The sequence below is a fragment of the Schistocerca gregaria genome, chromosome 2, assembly GCF_023897955.1.
Source record: "Schistocerca gregaria isolate iqSchGreg1 chromosome 2, iqSchGreg1.2, whole genome shotgun sequence".
Classification (NCBI taxonomy): Eukaryota; Metazoa; Arthropoda; class Insecta; order Orthoptera; family Acrididae; genus Schistocerca; species Schistocerca gregaria.
In genome coordinates this window covers 252,981,968-253,001,547 of record NC_064921.1, presented here as the reverse complement: position 1 = coordinate 253,001,547, position 19,580 = coordinate 252,981,968, and the positions used below count along the sequence as shown (strand labels likewise).

The window sequence follows — 19,580 nt, the reverse complement described above, 5'->3', positions numbered from 1 at the left end:
TCTGTTTTACTATGCCTTTCATTTTTCTTTGGTCCGGTACTGATTTCATCACGTTGTGCGTGGTTTTCACAGAAAGGAGTGTTCGCTTAATAAGTCCAAAAGTGTGTGAAATCTTATAGGACTTAAAAGCTAAGGTTATCAGTCCCTAAAGCTTACACACTACTTAACCTACATTATCCTAAGGACAAACACACGCCCATGCCCGAAGGAGGACTCGAACCTCCGCCGGGATCAGCCGCACAGTCCGTGACTGCAGCGCCTGAGACCGCTCGGCTAATCCCGCGCAGCAGTGTTCGCTTAACAAATTGCATCCCACACCTATGATTTACAGCAGGGTCAGCCACAGCATGCCAAACTATGTATGGTCTGCTGGCAGGCCGATTTTCGGCTTGTCTTGTCTTTGCTCAGTACTTCTCGGAAGTACTCGGTACAGCGTGACATTTCATTAAGCGATGCAGCACGACATTTTTCGGTCAGCACGAATTTCTTCAGTTCGACAGAATCGTGGTGGCAGCGCTGTTTACCCTTCGCTATCTGTTCGTGGTATAAATTAAGTCCACAAGTCCATAAAGGGTCACTGTAGCGATATATTATCACAAACTTTTAAAAGTGAATGAGAATGACAAAAGAGAAGGATAACAGTTCGCAGTACCTGTCACGTGATACACAGAGACATAATCGATGTGTACAGAATATTTGCTTTGATAAGACATTACAGCACCATGCACAAAGAATTTAAAGATTTAGCCGATGACAAAGGAGCAAACAATTACAATGATCGACGATGGGACTTACTGTGCCGAGCGGTTCAAGGCGCTTCAGTCTGGAACCGCGCGATCGCTACGGTCGCAGGCTCGAATCCTGCCTCGGGCATGGATGTGTGTGATGTCCTTAGGTTAGTTAGTTTTAAGTAGTTCTAAGTTCGAGAGGACTGATGACCACAGATGTTAAGTCCCATAGTGCTCAGAGCCATACGCATTATTCCACTGTCAGTGGCAACAGCCTTCGATGGAACCGAAAGACGAGTATGAACATCTTCCATATTACTGCAAAGTACATTGGTTAAGGCAAGGAGCATGTCTGGAACGATTTTGCGATACAAAACTCGTTATTGTTAAATTTGTGAAGGAAAAAGATCAGGAACAAAAATTATAACATCCAAAATGGATTTCAGATCTCATTATTTTAAGTGGACTTGACTCCACACTGTCTGCAGTTAGACACTGTAAGGTGAGAAATGACTTATTCTTGATTAGATGATAGTGCATTTAAAAAGAAAATGGCATTGTGGAACGGACCAGTTCTGACAAAATCCCGTCCATTCTCCTAAGCTCATTGGCGTTAAGGAAAACGTTACATTTGAAGAATTTATGGTGCCTTCGAAAGAAATACAAGATCGATTTCTATGCGTTTTGAGGAAACTGCCACTCTCATACCTGTTTACGAGCTGTTTTCAAGACCGATAGTCATTTCAGTTTGAAGTGGCCCTGTGCATGCGCATATGTGATAGATTGATCAGCAGTGTAATTACTGTTTAAAAGACAAATTCTTATACGTTAAAACTGTTGTGGAGATTTATGTTGTTATTTTAGGGAAGAGTCTCCAAGTCCCCATAATGACGATGTAAATCAATATTTTGAACTTTGGTGCACTACAGCAACGGTTACAGAACAGCAGATATAAAAGACAGGCAACGAGTTGCAATAAATAGTGGTTTTCAAATTATTTTGAGCACAGTTTAGACAAATTTAAGAAGGAAGAAAACTTCACATTAGCAATTCATTCAGTAAAAGCTGTCTCCACATGACATGTTTCGGCAACGATCTGTAAAAATTAAGGCCCTTAGAGTCAAGGGCTTGTCACATCAGTCGACATGTAGCTACTAACATGGTCTGTTATTTTAAGTGATTGGTTTTACTGATGTGATAAGTCCTTAATTCTAGGGGCCATAATTTTTACACGTCGACATACAGACTGTTGCCGATACGTGTTATGTGGAGATACCTTTTGCTGAATGAATTGGTAATGTGAACTTTGTTTGTTCTTCTGAAGAAGATGGGCTTAAGTCTATCGAAACTATGGTCAAGGTTATTTGAAAACCACCACTTATTGCAACTGGTTGGCTAACTTTTATACACTAAGTGATCAAAAGTATTCGGACACCTGCCTGAAAACGACTTACAAGTTCGTGGCGCCCTTCATAGGTAATGCTGGAATTAAATATGGTCTTGGCCCACCCTTAACCTTGATGACAGCTTCCACTCTCGCAGGCATACGTTCAATCACGTGCTGAAGATTTCTTGGGGCATAGCATCCCATTCTTCACGGAGTGCTGCACTGAGGAGAGGTATCGATGTCGGTCGGTGAGTCCTGGCACGAAATCGGCTTTCTAAAAGATCCCAGAGGTTTACTATAGGATTCCGGTCAGGACTCTGTGCAGGCCAGTCCATTACGGGAGTGTTACTGTCGTGTAACCACTACGCCTCAGGTCGTGCATTATGAACAGGTGCTCGATCGTGTTGAAAGATGCAATCGTCATCCCCAAATTGCTCTACAACAATGGGAAGCAAGAGCTGCTTAAAACATCAGTGTAGGCCTGTGCCAACCAAAAAGAAAAGGGGTGCAGGCCCACTCCATTAAAAACACGACCACACCATAACACCACAGCCTCCGAATTTTACTGTTGGCACTACACACGCTGGCAGATGACATTCAACAGGCATTCGCCATACCCACACCCTGCCATCGAATCGCCACATTGTGTGCCGTGATTCGTCACTCCACACAACGTTTTTCCACTGTTCAATCGTCCAATATTTACGCTCTTTACACGAAGCGAGGCGTCGTTTGGCATTTGCCGGCGTGATGTGGGGCCTATGAGCAGCCGCTCGACCATGAAATCCAAGTTTTCTCTCCTCCCGCCTAACTGTCATAGTACTTCTAGAGGATCCTCATGCATTTTGGAATTCCAGTGTGGTGGTCCGGACAGATGTCTGCCTATTACACATTACGACCCTCTTCAGCTGTCGGCAGTCTCTGTCAGTCTACAGAGGAGTCTCGGCCTGTACGCTTTTGTGTTGTACGTGTTCCTTCGCGTTTCCACTTCACTATCACATCGGAAACAGTGGACGTAGGGATGTTTAAGAGTGTGGAAATTTCGCGTACAGGCGTATGACACAAGTGACACTCAATAACCTGACCACGTTCGAAATCCGATGAGTTCCGCGGGGCGCCCCATTCTGCTGTCTCACGATGACTAATGACTACTGAGGTCGCTAATATGGAGTAACTGGCAGTAGGTGGCATCACAATGCACCTAACATGAAAAACGTATGCTTTGGGAGTGTCCGGATACTTTTGATCACATAGTGTACCTGCTGATGATGAAAAAGAGATTAAATATTTCGGTCAACATGCGTGTGGGAGAGACCTTTTTTCAGTTATGAAACCAAGTAAGTCACGGTTGCCAGCCAAAGAGAGAAACTCTGTAAAATTGTCTGGATCTGTCCTTATGCCGACGTTTGTACTACATAATAACTGTATTATGTCTTCAGTGTGCCAAAAACAAATAATATTGAAAATTTGTTTTGCTTATGATCTATGTTGTTGAGAAATGATAAATCACGTTGTATGCACTGCGACGACATTGCCATTGCCTCTTCCTTCCTCACGCTCAGAGCGTGGCGTGACGCTGGGGAAGCATGCAGCTAGGCTAGAAACCTGAGGCACGAGAGCGAGACCGCTGTTCGTGTGCCGAATTCTTGGCAGTATGTGATTTACAGTGTCTCTCTCAAGCACCTTGCCGTCGTCCTGAAAATAACAATTAAGCAATTCCTTCTTCCGTGAGGAACTGAGAGAAGTGCAAATAACTAAGGGCCATGTTCAATACGTTTGCAGAACGGGCCAGAATATCAGATCCTAAAGCAGTTTGAACGTATCACCGTCTGCTGTAAGGCATGTGTGACACGGTCTTGTGCAGAAGATATGCCCCAAAACGTTTGCTTGATAGCTTTCCACAATCACATCATGATAGCCTCGTTATATTTTAATGTCATTGTCTGGGCTTTATACAAATAACATGTTAACAACACATCGTGGAAATCGAATTATACACTCATACTGACGTTACTCGATGACGGCCGCATCTCCGCTTTTTTCAACAACAGCCTTCAATTTGCTCCACTAATTGGCTTTGCTGAGAGATAGGCTGTCAGATTTTGGTTTATCTTTCGGGCTACCGTACTCGAAACGGCTTCACCAAGTAATAACAGAGTTATTCTTTGCGCCATTGTCTCCGTACGCGGAATCAGACTGTCGCGATTTTACTAGATGTCGATGAATAGAAACATGACGCTAATCACCAACCGCTGTTTCATCGTCTGTAGAGTGTATGTTGTCTTGAAGTTCGTTCAGTACCATAATTCTACGAGTGCAGGCGAAGGAAACTGAAGAAATGTGGAAATTTAAGCAAATATAAAAAATTTTGGGAGTAGTTGCATTCTTGCTACGATAATTTTTGTATACAGTGAACCAATCAAGTTAGTACATACCATCATTCGTTCCACGCCTGCGAATTCTCTTCCTTGTTGCGAACTTGGGAGCACATTGGACAAATGGCTCGGGAACAATACACAAACGGTTGCTCCACAATGCAGGACGTGTACTATTACGAATTTCTTGTCCGCTTCTAGTATACAGTGAACGATTCCAAAACATTGGTTGATATGTCTGCCTAGTAGTGAGATTAGCAGACGATTTATCTGCGATATCCGACGACAGGCCTCTCGTATCGAGAATTTTGCATAGGTGTGTCGCAGTAACTTCGAGTGCATTGCCACTTGGTTTCCTTTTTTGCATCTAAGATGGCTAACAATATTTATCTGACGAGCAAGAAGACTATCTAAGAACTGGTGAAAACGGATAGTGTTGTGAGTGCAGCGGCTACAGTTACCTTTAACTAGACAATTTAATATTCCATGAGTTTGTTAAACACCACATGTTCATTCATGCACCTTATGCAGTACCTGTGGACCTCGAAGCCCTTATTTCATCTGCACACGGTTCTGGCTCTAAATGCATTGTTTAAGCTGTTTGTCGCTTCTTCTTTGGTCGATGTATGTATCTAACACACATCCATTCGTGAGAAAGGGATGACTGTTGGTTGCGTTTAGTTTAGTGCATATTTTTTGTTTTATATTCGAAGCTGTAAAAGTCATTGGTTGGTTCAACTGAATCTGCTCGTAACTGAACGTGAACGTGTTATGTTGAACAGGTGGCGGGAAGCTTCAACCTGGACGGCACTTACGTGGCAGCAGCCACCCTGCAGGACAGCACGCCTCCTGCGGGAACCATCTGCACCATCACCGGCTGGGGGTACGTTGAACAGGTGAGATTCTCGACAATGAATTTTGACTCTCCAGTGTAGTGTGCGCTGATTTGAAACATCTTAGCAGTTTAAAACTGTGTGCCGAACCTGGACTCGAATCTTGGCACTTTGCTTTTTTCGTGCTATTGCACTACCGACTGTGCTATCCAAGAACGACTCAGGACCCACCGTCACAGCTTTACTTCCAACAGTTCCTCGTCTCCTACTCTCAGAATTTCACGCAAGTTCTTGTTCCCCAAAACTCGCACCTCGAAGCTTTAGAAGGTGGGAGTTACGGTACCGGGCTAAGTAAAGGTCAGATGTGGAGGGGAAGTCGTGAGTTGTGTTTAGATAGCTCAGTCTGTAGAGCATTTGACCACGAATGGCAAAGGTTCTGGTTCGAGTCTGGGTCCAGCAGACAGTGTTAATCTGTCAGATTTCCAGGTGAGATTCTGTGTAATACTGAACCAGTGAGTTCAGTTACGAGTGCAGGTGTGTCTGAAATGAAGTAAGTAAGGTGCTAGCTGCACAGTGTAGTAGGAAACTCCCTGACAGAGCTAAATTTACGCCTAAGTTTCGTAAGCCATCTCACGGTGTGTGGCAGATGAGTCTTCTATTACCACCCCCCACCCCTACTCCCTCTCCTCCCTTTTCCTAGTCTAATCGCACACTGCACTCCTTTAATTTTCTTCTCTTGGTCATTTCGAGAGGCATACGTGGAGGAAAATAATACTTTGTCGGAAAACTCTTTGAAAGCCAACAGAAAAAAATACCAGTAAACTTCTCTGAGAAACGCAATGCCTCCCATGTAGTGTCTACCATTGGAGTCCGGTGAGCATCTCTGTAACGCTCTTTGGCTTGCTAATCGAACCCGTGATGGAACGAGCCGTTGTTCGTAGGATATCCTGTTCCTCTTCTATTAAACCTACCTGCTAAGGATCTCAGACTGACACGCGAAGAATCTGTCGACCATGTGCTTCGTAAGCTCTTCCTTCGTGGATGAATTAATTTTTTTAAGATTCTTCCGGTGAATCTCAGCCTGACATCTGGCTTTTCTGTCACCAGTTTTATTTGCTCGTTCCACTCTAGATCCCTCCCAATGGTTACTCCTAGGGCTTGAAGCGTTATTGCTGCAACCGATGATTTATCGCCAGTTGTGTAACCATAAAGCAGTCGATGTCCATACCTGTTTGCGTGCAGTATGTTACATTTATTTACAGCCACGCCCAGCTGCTAGTTTTGCACCAATCGTTCATTTCAAGGGCTCCCTGCATCAATTCGCGGAGTCTCCGAAGTTATCCACGAGATCAGGGGTAGTCGACCTTTTTTTACCTACTGCCCACTTTTGTATCTGTGGAAGTAGTGAAAATTTTTGATCGCCCACTGTTCTCTCAACCATGGCGATTTTTATGCTGGGCAAGTCACTATTTTTTACAAAGCAGAGTTACAGCAAGTTAAAACATATAAGAATAATTACTTACCAAATACTTTATGTCAAAATTTTATGAAAAACCAATGAAAACGTTCTTAGAATGCAAACCGCAAACGGTCCACCAAGAAAGCTGGGAATCCCACTAGTGGGCGGTAGGGACCATGTTGACTAGCATTCCACTAGATCATTTATATATATTGTTAACCTTATGGACACGATAACACTCCCCTAGGTTATCGTCAGGAGTGCTCCAGGGAATTGTGATGGGACTGCTATTATTTTCGCTATAACACTAAATGATAAGGCGGACAGGGTGAGCAGCAATCTGCGGTTGTTTGTTGCTGATTCTGTGGTGTACGGATAGGTGTCGAAGATGAGTGACTATAGAACGGTACAAGATGACTGAAGCAAAATTTCTAGTTGGCGTGTTGAATGGCGGCTGGCTAGAAATGTAAGAAAAAGTATGTTAATGCAGATGAGTGGGGAAAACAAACTCGTAGTGTACGGACGTAGTGCTTGCTAGTAGTGCACTGTTTGCAACAGTCACGTGGCTTAAATATCTGGGCAACACGTTGCAGAGCAATATGTAATGGAATGAGCATGTGATGATTGTGGCAGCAAAGGCGAATCTGACTCCGGTTTATTGGGAGGATTTTAGGAAAACTGGATCATCCGTGAAGGAGACCGCATATACTACACTAGTGCGACCTATTCTTGATTATTGCTCGACTGTTTAGGTTCCATACCAGGTCGGATTAAAGGAAGAGATCGAAGCAATTCAGAGGTGAGCTGCTAGATTTGCTACTGGTATGTTCGAACAACACACAAATGTTACGAAGCGGCTTCGGACACTTAAGTGGGAATCCCTGGAGGGCAGACGAGAACATTTAGAGAAACAGCATTTGTAGCTGACTGCAAAACGATTCTACAGCCGCCAACACATATGTCGCGTAAGGACCACGAAGATAAGATACGAGGAATTAGGGCTCATACTGAGGCATACAGACTGCCGTTTGTCCCTCACTCTACCTGCGAATGCAACAGGAAAGGAAACGACTAGTAACAATGTGGGGTACGGTGGCTTGCAGAATCTGTATGTAGATGTAATTGTACTCCAGGATAACTTGTTACGTGTGTCGTATCCGTCCATTTAAGAACGATATGTTGTGTTCTGTCAACAAGTAAATTCTGAATCCAGTCACAGGACCGGCCAGTTACTCTGTAAGTCTGAACTGTACTGCGAAACTGTGTGGAATGCTTTTCGGAGCTCAAGGACCACCACATCAATCTGGGTGACGTAGTCTACAACGCTCTGGATCGCACAGACGGATAGAACGAGCTGTTTCAGATCATCCGTGCTTGTGAAATCAATGTTGGTTTGTATAGAGGAGCTCAAAACAGTACATAACACGCAAGTATAAAACATTTTCCATAACTTTGCAACACACTGACACCAGCATAATAGGTCTGTAACTATTATATTTTCCCCATGAACCTCTTTAAAACGGGAATAGCGGGGTTTCCTTTTTTTCATTTTTTTTAAAAAACACATCTACATCTACATTTATACTCCGCAAGCCACCGAACGGTGTGTGGCGGAGGGCACATTAGGTGCCACTGTCATTACCTCCCTTTCCTGTTCCAGTCACGTATGGTTCGCGGGAAGAACGACTGCCGGAAAGCCTCCGTGCGCGCTCGAATCTCTCTAATTTTACATTCGTGATCTCCTCGGGGGGTATAAGTAGGGGGAAGCAATATATTCGATACCTCATCCAGGAACGTATCCTCTCGAAACCTGGACAGCAAGCTACACCGCGATGCAGAGCGCATCTCTTGCAGGGTCTGCCACTTGAGTTTGCTAAACATATCCGTAACGCTATCACGCATACCAAATAACCCTGTGACGGAAAGCGCCGCTCTTCTTTGGATCTTCTCTATCTCCTCCGTCAACCCGACCTGGTACGGATCCCACACCGATGAGCAATACTCATGTATAGGTCGAACGAGTGTTTTGTAAGCCACCTCCTTTGTTGATGGACTACATTTTCTAAGGGATCTCCCAATGAATCTCAACCTGGCACCCGCCTTACCAACAACTAATTTTATAGGATCATTCCACTTCAAATCGTTCCGCATGCATACTCCCAGATATTTTACAGAAGTAACTGCTACCAGTGTTTGTCCGCTATCATATAATCATACAATCCTTCTTTCTATGTATTCGCAATACATTACATTTGTCTATGTTAAAGGTATCTTGATATTCTTCATGGCGTCGGCGATAAACAATTTGTTACTGCTGGAAAGGGGGCAATTTAGTTCACACTTTCACATAATCTTATCAGAATCTCACCATGTGCTTATGTCTTTATTCTGTTACTTAATGTCATTTCGGAGCTCTTGCCATGACTTTTCCTGTTTCTGTCTTAGTACGCTCTCTTATTATGTAAAAGGGGTCGCAAGTTTCCTCGTTAAACAAACCCCTGAAGTCTTGAGCTAAATTTAACTCACGTTTTACTCCCCAGGCCCCGGTGTGCAAAATAAATTACAGCAGTCAGAGAAACAGTACAACAATTGGCAGTTTAGTTGGAGAATAAGCTTATCCCCTATGATAAATTCCATCAAACGTTTCATTCTTGTAATTCTAAAAGACTGCCTTTCCTTCACGTTCTTTAACTTTTACTTCCTTTTCCACACTTTCTGTTTTGTATTGATATTAATATAATATAAAACTGATGCTACACGCTCACTTCTTGACGTTACTTTCTATGAAAAAGTGTGTGCATGTGCAGTCTAAAAGGTGAGACATCTCGGTGGATGTAACTGAGTTTTATAAACGCCTCACCCGCTGAGAGTACGTAAATACCATTGCAAGTAAGCATTCACTGTGCGAAAGTAGCTATAACAGTCTGAAAAAACTGGCGAAGGGAGACGCAGTGCGCCCGTACTGAGATATACTACTGTGGGCGTAGGAAGTTATTTGTCTAAATGACTTCAAACGTGGAGTACCCTGTGTGTGTGTGTCCCCAATGATCTGGTCCAGAACACGTGCCGAGCCTGTATCACATTCTCATTCCGACGCACAGTGGAATATTTGCACCGAAATCGTGGCCAATTTTTTTTTTTTTTTTTTTAAGTTTTCAAAGTCTAAAGCACTCCAGTTTGCTTTTAATTTAGTGATAAGTCTAATATACCTTAAGTAAAAAAAATCGATTTCCATTTTCAGTGGCAGAAAACAAACAAAAGTGACCTGTAGCAAGGCTGTAAAATTTTAACTTTTCTCTCTCGAAGGCAGTGGCTCAATAACACTTCTGTATAATGCCCAGGCCAATTTCATAAATGTAAGAATTAATTTTTATATTTTTTTTTTAGAAAAGAGTACACATGTATATTTGTATCCTTTAGTATTTCGTACATAAAATAAACAGCCCGTGAAGCCCAATTCGGTTTCGTTATTGACGAAAATATAACTTAGAAGGGTAATTTTATAGCAGACAAACATGGCAAACAAAGAGATATAACTTGAACGTGACAATATTAAGGAATTAGCAACTTACTGAAGTTCACACCCATTAAGAAACACAGAAATATTCGTAACAAATCAAAAGTCTGTAGCAGCAACATTAGCGAAGATAACATTAATGTCATGGCAACTCACAATCAGAGCGAAAGGTTTCGCCTTGTGTCCGCCAGGTGGCAGCACTTATGGCTATATCGCCCAATTTCATCTTTGTACAACAATTTCAGCATAATTTCCCTTCTTCTTAGTATTATTATGCAATCTTTGATGTTGTTTCTCTTCTGCTTATGTTATAAGGACTTCCTTGTCCTTTGAAAAGCAAATTAAACGTGAAATAATTACGTTTTACAGATTCACATTCACATGAGTCATACAGTTTACATATTTATTTATAAGGTCATTTGCAATCGGAACATACAAGAATTTTTCAATAAGTTAAACAAAAGCTGTATGTTTCTAAAACCCTTGTTATTTAAATATGGGAAACTTGGAGAATTTTTTATCCTTGTAACCGGCCCTCAGTACTGTAACAATAGCGACTACACATTAGAATAGGCCCAATAAGCCACAACACATTCAAAACTGCTGAAGAAAATGACAAAATAAAACATTGTTCATTTAAACTCATCAGTGTCGTTGGTGTGTTATAAATTTGAGCAATTAGGTTGGTTCAAGTTTAAATACAAGCTGTTACAATCCCTTGATATCTAGAACTGCTGAATTTAAAAAAAAATTCTTTTAGTGAAGCCACAAAAACTTAGAATCACGCTAATACCTTAATCAAGAAAAATGTTCCCTGGGAGAAAATGCTCACTTCAACTGTTGCTATGGGCTAACAGATATGCCACAGGCCGCAAAACGCAGGTATGAACCTACCAGTTGGTCAATTACTAAACAATATACTTGCTACACTCTTTGGGCAAATTAATTTTTGCCGTTTGGCGACGGTTTCGATACAAAAACTCCACTGTGCGCCACCCTGCACAATTTCCGACGAGATCACAGCCTCTAATTCCACAGAACAATTCCATTCGTCGAGGCAGTGAGACTGCCATCTCTCCAAATCGACAGCCACCATCAACGCACTCACGTACGTATTTATTTTCCAGATGCACTGGATGTGTGATTATCAAATACCGTTCGTTTCGTGTTTCAGGACGGATATTATGTGCTGCCCGCGATCCTGCAAGCCGTAGATCTGCCACTGATTCTGTCAGACGAGTGCGCCGAGTTGTACGCCAATTACGACGACCCTGACGCCGAAGTACGAGCGGACAACATCTGTGCTGGATTGGAGGAAGGAGGAAAGGACTCCTGTAACGTGAGTAGCCGAACAGAACAATATGACAAGTGTATCTGACTGGGTCAACAACGTGCTGTCTCTCGCATACAAACGAACCCATTGTGAGTCTGGTTTCAGGGATGCATAACAATGGGCGCTGACGAATGGGACAATCAGGAGCTCTTGCTCAGAATCACGATCGTTTAAGGCTCGTTAGTACAACGATGAGCTCTGCGTGTCTCGTCTTGAGGGACGCGTAAAGTTGGCAGCACATTCATGTCACTATAGGAGGGGGTAGCCAAGAAAACCGGAATAACACTGCAGTGGGTGGAGCTTGTGTACTAATCATTTCTGCCGATAGGCACGTATAGAGACATTCATTGCCAGTTCAGTGAGTGCCGCCTGTGTTGTCTACCTGGCTTGTTCCGTTAATCTGCAATATTTGATTTTGCTTGCGCAGATTTGTTCGTGTTTCGTTTTTTATGATGCCAAGTTTAAGTGGACAAAGTTCATCTGTAAAATTTTGTGTTCCACTCGGTAAAAGTGTTGTTGAAACTGTTTTAATGTTGTAAAGAACTTACCAAGGTGGAGAAAACTAAAACCAAAAGAACCATGCTATTTTTAGCCAAAAACTGTCTCTGTATGGCCCCCACAGGACTACTGAATAATCTCAAAAAACATGTCCTGGCACCACTAACGTTTAATATCGCAGCTCAAGCTTGAATTGCGTTCCTGGCGGTTTCCAAAACTCTATCGATATAGGTAATTTTCATACTCACTACACAGAGGCCAGATGAACCTAAAGTAAAGTGCACTTTGTGGTGATTGATTTCAAAGGGTCGTTTGGCGATCCAGGAAATCTTTCCCTCGCTACTCATATAGCATATAGGGATAGTAAGTATATCAAAAGGAAGGTTTAAATCTTCCTTCCGGTCGACACAGGAATACAATGATGTGGTAAGTGAGAAGCATAATTCCACAACACTTGAACAAGTTCTTGAACTATGTTCCTTAATTTCACCTACTTTTCTATTGCCCCAACGATTACCACATCTACAACCTATTCGCAACGTCTTTTACTGAAGTGACAAGTGTAACCTAATCCTACAGGTTTCAGGAAGGCATCTATTCCGAAGACTTTTGTACCAGCAGAATGCAAATTAGCGTGATACTTGAGTTATTATAACAACGAAACCCGTTGCGCTAACAGCTACCGAAAACGGAAAAATTTTGCAATCGTACTGATTAATTTTTGAGTAGTAATCGAGAATGTTATTATTTTTTAACTGAAATTTAGCAGAGCTGTAAATGCCACATGAAAATAATATGGTCGTTAGCTCCTGTTTGAACAAAAGTTATGGAACTGTTCATGTTGAGTGGAAACATGAATATGAATATTGAAATAGCTGTAAGCGATAACAATCAATGCACGCACGAGAGCTCGGTTGAGAACGCCGTACAAGACAAAATATTTTAATTTCTGTGAGACTGAACAGTTTGTAATAACTCAAAATAGAAAGTCATTCATTAACTTGACACGTAACGCAACAATGATAGAGAAACGTTACTTTACTTCAGTTTTCAATGACCACTTTTGTTTTTTTCAATAAACAAAACACATTGTAAGAAACGTGATACCTGAACACTGAATACGTCCCGATCAGCTGTAATTGAAACTGACTATACCAAAAATACGAAAGCCAAGAATCACTCTATAATGTGATATATTAAATTATAGGAACAAAAGCCTAATGTTGCTAGTGATGACTTGGATCTTGTGCTTTTCAATTTTCCAGTATGTTATCCTTCAGTGTTAAAAGTCGCTTCACATTACATATGTACACCCCACTACTCTCACAATCACCACACACCAGTTTGTCAAATGTAAAAGTACTATTTACAAACATATTTGTCAATTGTTATTATTATTTGATTCAACGATTTAAAATGGTGTCTTTATCATGAGTAAATCCAGGGTATCCAACGAATTATTCAAACAATGTTTGGCGAACACCGTAAACTAAAACTCTGAAATACAAAAATAATATCAGAATGACAGAGAAAAACCGTGCTGGACGGGATAAAAATGATACATTAGCACTCATCAAAAGGGAGTAACATGAAATAAACTCATCTTGAGTTCCTCTTCTGTGCCAACCTCTTCATCTCAGTATAGCACTAACAACTTACGTCCTCAATTATTTGCTGGCTGAATTCCAGTCTTTGTCTTCCTCCCCTCTACACCATCCTCTAGTACCATGAGAGTTGCTCCGCGGTGGCTTAAGAGATGTCCTACCACCCTATCCCTTCCTCTTGTCAGTGTTCTCTATATACTTCTGTCCTCGCCGATTCTCCGGAGATTTTCAATATTTTTCTGTAGCATCACACCTCAAATACTTCGATTCTCTTAGTTTCCAGTTTTCCTATAGTCCATGTTTCACTACTATACAACGCTGTGTTCCAAACGCACAATTCCAGAAATTCCATTCTCAAATTCCCATGTTCGATATAAGTAGACTTCTCTTCTACAGGAATACCATTTCCGCCAGCGCTAGCCTGCTTTTCATGTCGTTCTTATGTCAGTCGTGGGCTTTTTCCTGCCTAGGTTGCAGAATTCCTTAACTTCATCTACTTCGTGATTATCAATCCTGATGTTAAGTTTCTGCTACTTCTGCCGTTCTTCGATTCACTCTCAATTCACACTCTGTATTCATTAGATGGTTCACCGCATTGAGCAGATCCTGTAATTGTTCTTCACTTTCATTGAGGATAGCACCAGCGACTCTTATCATTGTTATGCTTTCATCTTGAATTTTAACTCCACTCTTGAACCTTTCTTTCATTTCTGTCATCGCTTCTTCGATGTGTAGAAGGAACTGCAGGGGCGAAAGACTCTTTCTAATCCGAACACTACGTTCTTGGCCTTCCAGTCTTATTGTCCCTCATGGTTCTTGTATAGTGAACGTTACCCACCTTTCCTAGTAGCGTACTGTGGTTTTTCTCACAATTTGGAACATTCTGCACCACTTTACATTGGCGAACGCTTTTTCCATGTCGACAAATCCTATGAACGTGAGTTGATTTTGTTTTAGTCTTGCTTTCGTCGCCAACCCCAACGTCAGAACTGCCTTCCTGCCATCTACATACAGGGTGTATACAAATTGCAGATTTATTAGAGGAGATAAAAGAAACGCTTGTGCTATGCGACATAAATGGCTCAGCTACTCTGTCTCCCCGCTAAGCGTCCTTAAAGGATTTGACGCTGAACTTCATTTAGGCAATCCCTCACACTTGCTTTGACTGCTTTTTATGAAACATGATGACACTGGAATCTACTTACAATACAATTACATCTTTCAGCCAGTAGTGTCCACAGCACTAGTTAAAGAATTACATTATTATTGTTTATGTTGTATTTTGTTTACACAAAAGTTTCTAGAGATGTTTACAGCTTCTTGATGGATGATTACACACTAAATGAGTTAATTGACTGTATGGAGAATGATATTCAGGCAGGCGCTACAGTAACACGTCACATTGACCGACTGACGGAAGACAGGTACGTCCAGAAGTGTGCGAACAGTTCAGTTTGAGGAAGCCGTGTTAGAGCGAACTGAGGGTAACCCCAGCGCCAGCCAGGAAACTAAACTCCTCCAACGCCAGTGCAACATGTGAAACGTCTTACACGAGACGTGCACGAACCCATTGAAGCATCGGAAGGTACACCACCTACCAGCTGATGATTTTCCCCAGAGCTTGGGATTCCGTCAGTAGTATATACACCAAATTGTAAACGTCTCTGACTTCTAAACGTGTGTCTTGTTACTGAAGAGGCTGCCTTCATAAGGGAAGGAAAATTCGACAGCCACAACGACTATGCCTGAGAGTTGGGAAATTCTAAGGCAATCCGTGTGTTCTGTCTTCAATAGATTTACCATAAATGTGTGCGCTGGTGCCGTTCACGACAATGTAATTGGGTCGTATCTTCTGCCCAACACGGTCGATGAGGGAAACTTTTGACGAAGTACAGTCGGAGCCGTTGGAGAGTGTCCCGTCAGGCAACGATTTAGTTCCGTCACGACAATGCTCCACCACAGGTTGCCGTTGACGTCAGAGAACATTTATACAATGTTTTTCCCAGTTGTTGGATTGGGAGGTGTGGGCGAGTACCGTGGCCGTCAGTTTCTCTCGATCTCACTTCTGTGGATTTCTGTTTGGAGGAGACACGCTGGTAAACACAATTGAAAAACCCGTCCGTTTGGCTGAAATTGCAGCCTTTACAAGTGAACACCTGATTGTTTTGTCCGGGTTAGACAACCATTATCCATGCCATTTGTACATTAAAGTAAACGGACAACATTTTCAGCAACATCTGAAAACAATATTCCTCATCCTGTATGCTTCTACACCTACAGTCACGCAATGGCGCTACTTTTCCGCACAGTACAGCGTTATCAGCATATAGTCGCAGACTGCTGCTTACCCTACTCGTGAGATTGCCTATATATAGAATAAAAGGGATCCTATCACACTTCCCCCAGGCGTTCCTGACGATACTTTTGTCTCCGATGAACACTCGCAGTCCAGAACAACGTACTGGGCTCCATTACTTACAATGTCTTCGAGTTACTCATGCTCGGATCTCTGTCAACAGTCTGCAGTGTAGCGCTGTGACAAAGGCTTCCTGGAAATCTAGAAATATGGAATCTACCTGCTGCCTTCCATCCGTAGCTCACGGAATATCGTGCGAGTAGAGGACAAACTGACTGTCTCACGAGCGATGCTTTCTACTATCCGTGCTCATTTGTTGACAGAAGCTTTTCTGTTTGAAGTTAATGTTAATTTAATATTTTGAACTTAGAATTTGCTCAAGAATTCTGTAGCAAAGCGACGTTAAGAGCGCTGATCCGTAATTTTGGGGGTCCATTCTTTTACCATTCTTACACACGGGAGGCGGCTGCGCCTTTTTCCAGTCGCTTTATACGTTGCGTTGAGCAAGAGACTCGCAGTAAATGCACAAGCTAAGTATGAGGTGGGCGCTGTAAAATTGGATTCCATGTGGACATCGGAACTTACTTTCAGCTGCTTTACAACGCCAGGGATCGCTATTTCTATGGCCTCTGCGTGAATGATTTTTTAAACCCAAAATTTAGAACTTCCCCTTTTTTGCGTTGTCTTCTATTGCTACACCCGACTGTCTACGAGCGAGAAAATAGAAGCGTCGTACCCGACTAGTGATTTTACGTAAGACGAGAATTTACTACGACTGTCATCTAGATGTTTCTCTAAGGTATGACAGTGGAAGTTGTCTTATAGTTTGTGCATCTATCTTTTTGTAGACGCACTAATTTCTGCTAACTTTTGCCCTCCGACATTTTGATGGCTTATCCCATCCTTAATTCACTTACTTCGCATCTAAGTTCTCCACAGCGCGTTTTACATTCAGTTTAAACTTTATTCACTATTCCTTTACGTCCATGACACAGGAACTAAGCGCCGCCCATTCATTGTCTAAGTATGATGTTAACAACTGCTTATCTATTCTTTCCAGCATAAAAACTCGCCTAGCTTTTTCAAAACGCTGTAGAAAGAGAGCCACTGCTCAGAACAGCATATTACTGACGCAATGAAAAATGTCACGCAAGGGGGAAAAAAAAGTAAACTTTACCAATAGATGGCGCTGCAAGTGTCTTAACGTAAATGGGGTTGGTTACAAATGACAGATGAATTGCTGTGATTTGTTTTGCACACTACAGCGTCCATACTGTTCAATATGCAGGGTCTGCACAAGTTCAGCAGTCAGCAACTGTGGCGCTGTTACTTAGGTAAGCCCATCCGCCAAGGCAATGTCGTACCACATCGAATTGGGAAAATCGGTTTTAAACTATCCTGAGGCCAAAAACAGCATAAAAAGCACAATGACATATGTTTTTAATTTTCCTGAGGCCAAAAACAGTATAAAAATCAAAATAACATCGGTTCTTAGTAGTCCTGAGGCCAAAAACAGCATAAAAAGCAGCAATGATATCGGTTTCTAATTGTTCTGAGACAAGCGCAAGACTTTTCAGTGCGCTGTCAACCATTTTCTGCCACAAGTTGATACTGGGAAATAGGATGTTCCACAGAAGATCAGTGTGTCTGGGGGCTGACGTTCAGAATGCGTTGCGCAGTACATGTCTTGAATTCAGCTACGTTCGTAATTGGAGCAGGGAACAAAACATCTTTCAGATACACCCACAGCCAGAAGTTACACGGATTAAGATCAGGTGATCTGAACAACCAGGCTGCGGGGAAATATTGGCTGCTAATTCTAGAAATTCCGTCACTGGCTGTGCAATGTGCAGAGGAGTGCCATTCTTGCATAAAAGTGATCCTACCCATATATCCACGCTGCTGAAGAGTTGGAATGACGTTGGTGCACGTTAAGACTCCCACGGCGTTCACCAGTGGTGGTACGGGTAACAGGACCTGCAGGACTCATCTCTTCGAAACAATACGGTTTTAGTATAAACTATACCGTCAACCCGCACCACACAGTCACCTTCGCAGAACCATGCTGGTACCGGCTGATGTGCGTGTGGGTTTTCCGTAGCCCTTATTCTGGAATACTGTATACTGACATGTCATTGGAGAGAGAAATGGGCTTCGTCTATCCACAGAATGTTCCATGGCCGTTAATTGTCCATTTCCATGCGAACAAGAACTACCATAACAAACGTTTGTCTTGCTGGCAGGTCAGCAGCAAGGAATTCCTGAACATGGGTGATTTTGTATGGACAGCAATGCAGGATGTTTCATAGGATTTTATGCACCGTGCTCACAGGCATCTCCAACATTTGGGTAATTCCCTGTGCCCTGGAAGTTTGCACACTATTGTTCGAACCCTCCTGCAATGCTGTGCCCATATCTCCAACACACGTCGGATCAACTGCTTTTCTGACTCTGCCACATTGCACTCTAAAAGAAGCTGTCTTTTAGAATTTTTGTAATCCATCTTCTCCAGACCCTTAGCAGACATTGGAACAATGCCACTTTTCATACCCTTAAGTGTCCGGAACTTTCATAGGGCTGCTGGTCCACATTCACCATTCTAGTACTATACCAGCAGCGAGCGATCCTTCATGGAGACTGTCATGTTGAGGGTCTCGGAAGCAAACTGAATAACAGCCAAGTGCTGTGTGTCTGTTGGTGTGTATATTCCGATACTTGAACATTTTCGTAACTTTTTTTATAATTATTTCATGACGTTTCCCCATGCGTCAATAAAATGTTGTTCAAATTGGACGTCATTCTGAGCAATGGTTCAGATTCTACAGTGTTTTAAAATTGGATCCCCTTTGAGATACCTATGGTAGTACATATAAGGTATTAATTGTAAAAAAAAAAAGTACTGAAAAGGGAAAATATATTTTCCAGGTACTAAACCAATACGATGTGTTGCAGGGAGACAGTGGAGGACCGATGACGTGTGGTGGTGCTGTGACGGGGCTGGTGTCCTGGGGTGACGAGGTGTGCGGCATCCCCCACTACCCTGGGGTCTACACCAATGTGGCCACCTACTCTGACTGGATCGCCGACACGCTCGCTGCCAGCTACGCAGAGATATCTCTCAAGAAACTACAACAGTAGCTGCCTGCAGCACTGACCGTCCACATCTCGTTCAAAAGTAACACACGTGTTCCATGGAATTTGTAACCGAGCTTACAGGTTATTACCAATCAAAATTTCCCATCCATAATAATATAACAATAAAGGCACATACATCGACAATGTTTTTAATCATTTTAAAACTTCATTTTATCATCCTTACGATTTAGCAACCTATGGCCAGCCAAAATCAACCATTGTAATAAATTCGTTTGGTCTTCAGTTCCTTTCTTGGTTTGCAAAAACGCTTTGTTCTCTCACTTTGTTTACAACTTTGTCTCCCAGTAGTGTACTTGATTTTCCTTCTGGAAATTTTGATTCAAATTTCTCAAAA

General features: G+C 42.4%; 1 protein-coding gene across 1 annotated transcript in view; it reads left to right on the top strand.

Moving 5' to 3' along the window:
• Positions 1-19,369, top strand: part of LOC126336116 (trypsin-like) — a 38,217-nt gene extending 18,848 nt beyond the window's left edge. Inside the window, exons 5-7 of the mRNA XM_049999594.1 lie at positions 5,273-5,386; positions 11,474-11,638; positions 19,043-19,369. Coding sequence (XP_049855551.1) covers positions 5,273-5,386; positions 11,474-11,638; positions 19,043-19,228 — 465 coding nt within the window. The 3' untranslated portion in view covers positions 19,229-19,369. The remainder of the gene's footprint in view (positions 1-5,272; positions 5,387-11,473; positions 11,639-19,042) is intronic.
• Positions 19,370-19,580: the final 211 nt, after the last annotated feature.